This window comes from Cyprinodon variegatus, unplaced genomic scaffold (assembly GCF_000732505.1).
Source record: "Cyprinodon variegatus isolate N-32 unplaced genomic scaffold, C_variegatus-1.0 Scaffold28, whole genome shotgun sequence".
Classification (NCBI taxonomy): domain Eukaryota; kingdom Metazoa; phylum Chordata; class Actinopteri; order Cyprinodontiformes; family Cyprinodontidae; genus Cyprinodon; species Cyprinodon variegatus.
Window position 1 is genome coordinate 1,613,250 of NW_015150481.1, and position 9,915 is coordinate 1,623,164.

At 36.3% G+C, this 9,915-nt stretch overlaps 1 protein-coding gene across 1 annotated transcript in view; it reads right to left on the reverse strand.

Annotated features, from left to right (window-relative positions):
- LOC107099299 (mucin-19-like) overlaps positions 1 to 9,610 on the reverse strand; it is a 29,689-nt gene extending 20,079 nt beyond the window's left edge. The window contains exons 1-10 of the mRNA XM_015397356.1: positions 9,588 to 9,610; positions 6,428 to 6,513; positions 6,095 to 6,139; positions 5,721 to 5,946; positions 4,578 to 4,707; positions 3,315 to 3,400; positions 2,513 to 2,573; positions 2,115 to 2,310; positions 1,896 to 2,021; positions 1,693 to 1,813 (exon numbers count right to left, since the gene is read on the reverse strand). Coding sequence (XP_015252842.1) covers positions 1,693 to 1,813; positions 1,896 to 2,021; positions 2,115 to 2,310; positions 2,513 to 2,573; positions 3,315 to 3,400; positions 4,578 to 4,707; positions 5,721 to 5,946; positions 6,095 to 6,139; positions 6,428 to 6,513; positions 9,588 to 9,610 — 1,100 coding nt within the window. The remainder of the gene's footprint in view (positions 1 to 1,692; positions 1,814 to 1,895; positions 2,022 to 2,114; positions 2,311 to 2,512; positions 2,574 to 3,314; positions 3,401 to 4,577; positions 4,708 to 5,720; positions 5,947 to 6,094; positions 6,140 to 6,427; positions 6,514 to 9,587) is intronic.
- Positions 9,611 to 9,915: the final 305 nt, after the last annotated feature.

Consider the following 9,915-nt stretch of genomic DNA (forward strand, 5'->3'; position numbering starts at 1 on the left):
CTTGCGCGTTCTCATGTGCTTGTGAAAAGTCATCAGCCTAGCTCTAGTACTGTTCCAATTCACAAGAACACAAGACCAAGAACAGACCAAGTCCCCTGATGTTGTTTTCGCCCCTTCCCATTTACAGAGTATGCATCAGAGCAGATTTGTCCGTTCTCGAGATTAACAGCTGTCCCAGCATGCACCGCGGCAGCAACAGCTTTCAGTGGAGCGCTCACAGAGCTCAGTGTATTAAGTTAAAAGTTCTATTTTCTGTTACTGTTGTTATGTTAAAGTACATTTTAAAATAATTTCAGGCGAGAACATTATACTTTTAAACTACACTATATGGCCCATTTACTGATTTAAAGCATCATTTAAAAAAAAGTTCCGATGTTGAGAGGACCGTGGAAACCAGCAGACCTCCGAGGCTAACTGCAGTAAGGGCCAACCTTAGCCCATCTGCAGCCCCCTCTCTGGGCATAGCGGTGTGAGGTACAGCTGGCTCTGATGGCGATTTTTTTTTTATAGGCAAAATTTTCTTTTGATCTCTTTTTGTCTGACTTAATTAGAATTCCCCCACTAACTGAAAAAAATAAGAACTTATCATTATCTAGAGGCTATTAATAACAGGAGGTGAGATGCAGCTCTAGATAAAGACAAGAGCTGCATATTGCAGACGAGCTGTTCCAATTGATCCATATTTATACTGCGTGCTCTCGTTCTCTCCAAGTCCAGACTTTCCTCTGTTCTTCTCAAGAACATACTTGGAGAGGACACGAGTCCGTACTGGCGTTCTTGTGAATTGAGAAATGGCCAGGGTTTCTTTCTTGTAGATTTTTTTTTGTTCCTTAATCGTGGCTCGGTGGTGTTTTCTTTACTGTAAAAAGTGGTGTTTTTTACTGTAGCTAGTCGTCCTTGTCAGGAGGAAATGTTTACATCAGCCGTATCAGTGACTGATGAAAGATGAAGATGTTTAATACAAGATCTATCAAAATAATATCAAAAAAACAAACAAGAAAAAATATTTTAAAAAATAAGCATTATTGTAAGAACCAGTGGGATTTTCGTTTTCTTACTATACTCCACATCTACACTTGAAAAGGCTGTCTAGGTCAGTATTTGCATCAATACACTTCAAATGAAATACAAGCTGCTACTTTTCTTTACTACTAGCAGCTAGCTGTACTGTTGTGTGCAAGTTAGCTTGCACATATTTAGAAAAAGGAGCCTAATACAGTATGTTCTTTCTAAATCCACATAAAAATAAACGCAAAGAAAGGAGGAAAGGAATCCTAAGGAAATATCAAGATTCAGAAGAATGGGTCTAACTCCCAGCTAAATGTCCACAGGATTATTTTATGAATAGAGTAATGTCTGTAGGCCGCCATATTTATAAATAGGCTTTTGCATTAAATACATATTCTATCTTAGGTAAACTGTATGTGTCAATTACTTGTGTTGCACCAATATTTTCTGCTGCCTCAGAAAAAAGTATTAAAATTAGGGGGTATTGATGAAGCACCAATTTATAGTTTTGTTTATTTTAAAATTGTTTGTTGAGGTATATATAACTTTAAAGGAGAGTTTTAGATACAAAAAAAAAAACAAACAAAAAACGTTTCCCCTACAAATAGCACTTTAGAAGTTGTGTCACTCTTTTTCTTGGCATATATATTCATATGTAATGAATGAGCCTTTTGGTCCACTTACCATGTTTGACATCTGGTGGTGCGTATCCCTCCAGGAGAGTAGATCTGATCATTGAATACACACGGACAGTTGTGGACACCCACACATTGGTATCCATCAGTGTGATCATTCAGCACCGCATCTGTAATTGCAGTTGTTAAATCTTTTAAAGATCTGTGCAACAAAACAATGTGAAAACAAAAGTGGAAAATGCTGGTTCTCACCTGCAGGACAGACACAGGAGCTGGTGGTCTCCAGGGTGGTGAATCTGGGGTCCTGGTTTGAGCAGCTGGGCACAAAAGGAGAACCCTCCTCGATGTAAACCAGGTCACCTGGACACGTTTGTGGAGCTGCAAGCGCACATCAAAGCACAAAGCACAAGTTTGTTTGAGAACATTTGGGAACAGGGTACCTCCTTTCAGCTACATGAAGGAATCCCCTACCACAGTTGGCTATGGTCCTCCACTTGTCCCAAATATGGCTCCTTTTTCCACACAGCAGTGCAATCTCTTTGAAGAAAGCACATGCAATGTCGCTGTCGCCTTCAAAGGTGTAAAGGTTTTCATCACAGAGGGCGATGTAGTTGGGTGTTTGGAAATTTAGACAGTCGAGCGTGTGTGAGAAGAAGTCTCTGCACAGCTGCAAATGTGACCAGAGGACACAAATCAGCCTGTTCCCTGTTTGAGACTAGCTCTGTTAGACCTGTTTGCAATTTAAATGATAAAACAAGTTTTACACTTAAAAGGAAACTAAATGTCAGGCTGTTAACAAAAAACAAAAACTTTAACACTGTAAGAGGGTTGCTTTACATTTACTTAAATTGAAAATAGGTGGAATTTACCAAGTTGGGACGCGGGTTGAGGTCCTGAATGTAGCAGGTGTTGTCAGAAATCAGACAATTTCTCACCAGCTGCTGAATATCGCCTGCTATAAAAATGTAGGACAGATTCTTAGGACAGTAAGTAAAAATGAAAAATAATGTCTGTTATAGGTTTGTCTTATTACAGTTCAGTAAAACTGGGTTTAATGTAAAAGAAATTAACGGATCAATGGAAACTACATAAGAATGAATATTCATGAATCCGCTGATAACATTGCTTATCCAGACAACTTTTTGAAATTCAAACTTGGCAACTCAACATAATCCATGTATTCACATGTTTTAGATTCAATACTAGATCAAACAATAAGTTTCTCTGACACAAAAATCAGAAAATGTATTTTAAAATAGTTTCCATTATCAAATAAATATCATGCAGATGCTTTCCAACATTTTTTAGTCAATTACGTTTTTGGAATCATAAATGAATTTATCAAAGTTTCAAGACTTGGCTTGATATACTGGACGTAACAAAAAGGCAAATGGAACAATCCTGGAGTATTTGCAATAAAATAAAACAATCAAATCCCAATTATCCATTCAGTGCAATTTTGAACTTATAGCTGTTTGATAATCATATAGCAGCTTTATAAATATTATGTACAGTTAGTAATTCTGCAATAACTGCTGTATGGTGATTTACTTAATAAACCTAATAAAGTAAATGGAGAGATCATCATAGCTCTAGATTATAGTTTCAATGTGGCAACTAAAATACAATCCTTTTTAGTTTATCTTTTTTTTTAACATAAACAAAAAATACAATAATATCCTTTGTGATGCCATACCTGTCTTATGTATTGCACAAAGTCCACTCAAGTCAGAGCTCAGCTTTTGCTCTAGTTCAACCTTCATAGTAAATCACAAAGAGACATTAGTGGCTGTGTGAAAGACATACAGTAAATGTTACATGTTATGTTTTAGGTGTTAATTTGTCCTAAAACCGAATTAAAACTCAGATTAATAGTAAAAATATAAGCACAAAACACAAACATTAATAAGTAGAAAAGGCAGTGTATGCAGTCCCATATAAACTACTTATATTGCAGTTAATCTTCCAAAGATAAGCAAACTCATTTTGTTTTTAATACCCTCTAACTGCAACAGTTAAAAAATGGTTACATCTCAAAAACCTGCCACCTTAAGACGTTTGTTCCGTTTACAAAAGCTCAATTGAAGAAAAAAAGCCTGAAAATGAACTTAAACTAAAATAGATGGTATGTAAAGTTTTATTATTTTTCACCAAAAATATTTTAACACCAGCTTTCCAAATTCAGCTCTCCTTTACATTTATTTTTAACATAAACATGAGAACATCTCGCATTCTGTGTAAGCACCATGAAACGGTGCAGTTGACCTCCATATATATATGGATTTCCGAATCTTTGAAAAATGGTTTGGGTTGTTCTAAAGGGCTAACAAAGGCCGAATTTTAACAACTATGCTTGGCTTAAATTTGACAAGTTTGGAGATACATATAGGCCAAGCATAAATAACCACTAAAAATGTCTAGGGACAAGCAGTGTATGAACCAGATTTCTAACAGACATATTGAGGAAATCTGATGCAACTCTCAGGCGCAAAGAGGGAAGGCTCACATCATCTAAACACCTTGAGATCACTGAGATGACCCAAATTAGCCCAAAGTAGATTTACAACTGGATGACCCTCAAAGAAAATACCTAAGGTGCTTTAATGGCCCAGCCAAAGTTCTGACCAAAGACCAACTGAGGTTTTGCAACAGGGAGACTTATGGGAGCTGAATGAATACTGATAGAACTCAATGAACTGCACCTACATTGTAAAGAAAACAGTCTGAATTCCCCCCCAACAATAAGTTAAGATCGAGCAGATGAGCGCTGCATGTTATTTCAGCTAAGAAGGGACACACCTTGCAACAGAATTAGCAATATCAGTATTTAAATGCGGTTTTTGTAAAAAATAAGTTATGATAGTGTGTGCTCGACGTTTAACAAACCAGCTGGTGGCAGTTTATAGTATTTGTCTAACTTTATCATGTGCTCACCCAAACACTGTCAAGTCCTCCTGCTACTGTGTTCCAGGTAACTGAGAGAGGGAGTAATGAGCTCCTCAGTCTGGTGTAGATGCCGTATTGATATATGTGCTGGTAGGTGTGGTCATATGGAAGGGAAACCCTGTAAATAAAAGAATCAAAGAATATAAGAGGGGTCAGTTTAGAGACAACTTTGCTTAAACAAAAGAGGTTATAAATAACTGGTAATCACCAGCTCACTTAAGCTAATAAAATAGTTGTTTGATTGTTTCATTCATCTAGCTACTCTGCAAAGAAGGAAGACAATAAAACATTTTACATAGAGGAGGCAGATATAAACTGCTTTTCAAAATAGATGCATCAAAAGATCAGTTTGTCTTAAACCTGACTTTAGGCCCTGCTGATATTTATGTTTCTTTTTTTTTTTTTTATTTGGCCTGGCCTTATCTATTCTATGATCGCAAGGGGTGTTGGTGCCTATCTCCAGCTGTCAATGAGCAGGAGGCGGAGTACACCCTGGACAGGTCATCAAAAAACCCGGGCCAGGAATCAAACCTGAAATCTTTTTGCTGTAAAGCAACATCGCTACCCACTGCAGCCCCTAAAGTCAGAACAATAAACTCTTGAGTTTGGGGATTAGTCAGGATGTCATGATCTTCTGGTGTTAAGGTATAAATTATATAATACTATTAATTATACATTTTATTTAACTGTGCCTTTCTACATACTGAAGGTCACTTTAGAAACAATAAAAATACAAATATAGGGAACAGAAAAGTATAAACAAAAAGTTATGGAAAGGGACAAGAGATTTCTGTTTTATCTCTTTGGAAATGAAACACTGTACTCTGGACAAACCATGCTAATGTGCAGCCGGAACTGCTTTCTAACACTAAAATGGACAGTTTTACCAAAGGTGTTTGAAAGCAACCTTCAGTGTCATGAAATTTCCATCAATGACCGATAGTGTGAATTGCTTTACAGGAAAATATTACAGGTGTTATTTTAGCATGTTTTCACCAGGGGCACTGATAAATATGAAGGAGACTGTAGTTTTTAAACAGAAACCTAGTAGGTTATATGGAAAGCTTGATTAGACTTTACCCTAAGGTTCACAACTGCAAAACAAAATGAGTATAGAACATGGAGTCAAACCTTTTCTTCTCTACCAGGATGGTTCCATTCTGCACCACGGTCTTGACCTTGTTGATGATAATCTCGATTAGGTTCACCAAACCATTCGGTCCTCGCCGTATGGTGATGTCACACTTGACTCGTTTGTGGGTGAAGCGGGTGAAGGTGAACGGACAGTTTGAGCGCACGTAGAAAAGGGAACCTTTGAAAGCCTGGATGACTCCGCTGCCATATGTCTTGCAAATATCTAATCAGAGTTGGCGAGGAAGGATTGTCAGTGGTTACTTTAGGACTATTTAAAGACAGATCAAACACAACTGTCTTTGGTTTAACTTTAGTCAATTAAATTAATACATAAGTACAGAGGTTAATCCTGCCAACATTCAGGTACTCACATTTCTGAGACTCAGGTGTTCCCATAGATTCACCCGCCCTAAAAGCTGCAAGTCAATACTCAGTTAGGGGGGAAACAGTAAAAATGAGTCATGCACTAAATGCAGGACTAATCCATCTTCTGCAGACACAGCGTTAGAATTCAGTTTAAAGCTTCCAATATATTTTAACAACAAAACCCCAATAAGGAAATTGCTTCATTTCTATGAAATAGTTTATTTTTAACTCCCATTTTAGATCTGTGAACATGAAAAATCACCCAAGATTGAAAAAATTAAATAAAAAAAAAATCTCTATATATATAAGATAAAAGTAATGCATGAATTTGCCTTTACCCAAAGCTAAGAAGAAGCAGAGAGGCAGCATCCATCTCCTTGTGTCCATGGTGCTGGATGCTTTCTGGCTGCAGGAAAGCGCAGGGCTGTTAGAGGAACTCTGCCTTGTTTATATATGCTGTCTCCACGACTGTGACACTAAAAAAAAAAAAAAAATCCCAACACCCCTCATGGACAAACATGAGCATCCATGCACTCACCTAAAGTTCAGCCTCTGGCCTTGAAGCAATCAGGAAGCGCAACTTAAAGTAGCAGCAGAGCAGAAACCCAGAGACGGTCCTACACACTGAAATTCTAGAATTGTATATCGCTGTATTTGCTGATGATGTTATTTTTTTTTATTGCAAAAAGGGAAATAACAATAGGGGAGAAAATCATCCAACTCTGCAGAGAAAGCTGCAGATAGAATTTGAAACTGGAAACTAAGAGTTTTTCTTTTTATGTCTGTGCTTTGAACAATAACATATGAACCTAGAGCAACTAATTAAACCATAATTAAGCAACCATTTCGTCTTTGACTAAGTATACTGATGGGAGGTGACCTTTAAAGAAAATTGCACTTTACTAGGTAACACATTATAAAAAAGAAACCTTTTGGCAAACACAGGTCAGCCATGCCATACCCAGCATATTAACAAAAGACAAACACAAATGACATGTGGGGAGCATAATAAGGGGGATATAATGAGGCTGTCCAGGGGACATAAACAAGGATGCAGTTACTTATTTGTCACTGGGTTGTGAAAGCACCATATAGTAAAAATGTAAAAGTTTTTGACATTAAACTTAGAACCTAAAAACATCAATGTGGAAAAGGAAGGAGAAACAAAAGTTAATTATCTTTATTCATTTAATTTGGTGAAATAGCGTTTGCTCAGCCATGTTTCGGTAATATCTGTAAAAACAAAGGTTTGAAATTTCTTAGCAGATGAGCTTCTTTTTTTATGAATGAAAAAGCTCTCATAGTCTTTCAAGCTTTATTTATACTTCTATAATTAAAAAATCTAACTATGATGTATCTTAACGATATTTGATAGACAAACACAAAGTAATGATCTAAGTGTTAAGTGGAAGAAAAATCTTTCATGTTCTTCACAAATCTTTTTAAGAAAAAATCTGAACAAATATTATACATATTGGTATTCAGTCTCCCTGGGTCAGCAATTTGTTAAATCACTTTTACTATAATCCACCAGCATCTATGAACTACTATTCTTTGCTGATTTTTTATGTTAATAAAAATATGTCTTTTCATTGATTGCCAATTAATTTTTTGTACTGGACCTATCTGACAAAACTAAACCATTCCTTGTAATTCATGTATATTTAGTGGCAAGTTCCTGCAATAGGGTGAACCTCCAGTCAGTTTCAAGTCTTTTTTTGCCTCTAGCATTTGTTTTGAGTGGAATTATATTGAGCTGCACCCATTTTCCTGCAACATTCAACCTTAGAAAAGACACCACCACATGTCATCCTTGTTATATAATGTTCTGGATGATGTCCACTGTTTTTGCTGGGGTTTTTTTAATCAAAAACTTTTTTAGGATTAAACTTACTTCATCATCTTTGTAGTTTCTCCCACATGACTGCTGGTGAGGAGAAAACAAGATTTATAGGGTGCATGATTCACAGTTCTGCTTTGAACAGATTCTCCAATCTCATCTATGCTAAATAAACTGGACTTTACTTGTATTTTCTTATCCATACATAATTACCTAAATTGCTTTACATTATAGCCACTTTGAAGCAGATGTTAATACACTCATGTGCAGATTGGGGTTTTGAAAAAATTTTTGTGGTGTTTCAAGGACATCCAAAGCCGATAAGGATTTTTGGTCAAGTATTCAATAATGGTGGGTATTTTCCATCCCTTATTGCTCCACAGGTAGTATGTTTTTAAAAAATATGTATCTGAAAACTGAGAGGACCACTAAACCCTTCACGTTATCTACAAATCCTCCAAATTAGCTTTTTGTTTGCTTTGAAAGTACTAAATTTTATCTGCAGGTGAGATACCAGGGTGCTCAGACCAGTCATAGTCTGATAAAGACTGACCTACTTTTGTTCCGTCCAGATGCATTAACCATGACGACCCACCCTATCTTTCACCCTTTTACTTGCTGTCATAACAGTTAAACCATTTAATGTTTTATTTGATTATATTTTCTTTGAATTAAGTTTTCTTTAAATTATATAGCTTTATGGAAAAGAGATTTGATTCAGATAAGTGTCTTTCAGAAAAAAATGTACACCGATTTCATTTTTTTCTTAATTAAAACGTTTTTTAGCCATGTTTATCCAATGTCTCTTAAAATAACCTCCTTTGTCTCCATAAATCATAAAATAGATAATTTTCCTAAGTCTAGGGGATTGTTTTGATGCTATCTTTGCAAAATATCTAACTTTTTGTTGGATCATGAACGGGGCAGGTGAGGCCTACATCGGATTAAGGTGTGGTTCTTTTTTCACCTTCAAGATGGGTCATTGACGCCTCTGTTCCATGTAAATAATAGCACCGTTTCTGATATCATAGATCCAAACAGTCTGGAATTAGATGCTTGCATAATGTATTTGCTTTTAACCACTTCATATTGTAAATGGTAATATCTGTAAATATTAATATTAATTGTATAAGATCATATTTTTATGCGACTTCTTTTAAAAAATAGGGCATCTGACAGTCTTTATTTTTACAACACTGGTGGTATAAAAACACATGGTGAAAGCATGCTATTATCTGTATAGAATAACTTAAAGGCTTGAATGAAAAAGTTAAAAAAGGGACTAATGGTTTAATGGTTTTAAAGACCCTCTGATGATTTAAGAGAAGAATAAGTTGATAATAAGAAATAAGATCTCTATAGCCAAGTAAGTCTGATGTAAATTTAATTTGATTGTTGCCTGATCCATTCAGATGCAAGCATTATGATGTTTAGAGCATTTTAGTATTTAGTATTTAGCTAAAAGACATACAAACATCTTATAGCCATTATATATTTGTTGTTGTTTTTTTAAGTAGTTTGGGAATCAAAGTGACAACACTAACTGAGTGAGGTAATTCTTTATTGTTAAAGGATTTGCTGTATACTCCAAGAAGAAAATTTTGAAATTTTAGACAAGAACTTAAGCCTAGGTCTAAATTGAACCTGAAGATGCTTACCTGTCCACCAGTTTCCTCTTCATGTACTCCTGCTCCACCCTATTGGTACAGCTCCTCACCCTCCCCTCAGCCAGGTATTGTTCAGAACTGTACCTTTACAGCTTCAGGTCTAAGGATGCCCTCAGTTCCAACTTAACTGAAACCCTCCTCTACCCCTTCACCACCTTCATCCCAACCATCTCTCTATGGCTCTTCTCATTTTTCCAGCCTCCATTTCACCACCAATGTCGACTCCAAGGGGAAAGACATCTCTAAGTTAGATCTTGTCACCAATGGGTGGTTAGGTTGCTTAAGGACGCAGATGCAGAGCCGAGTGAAGCAAAGATAG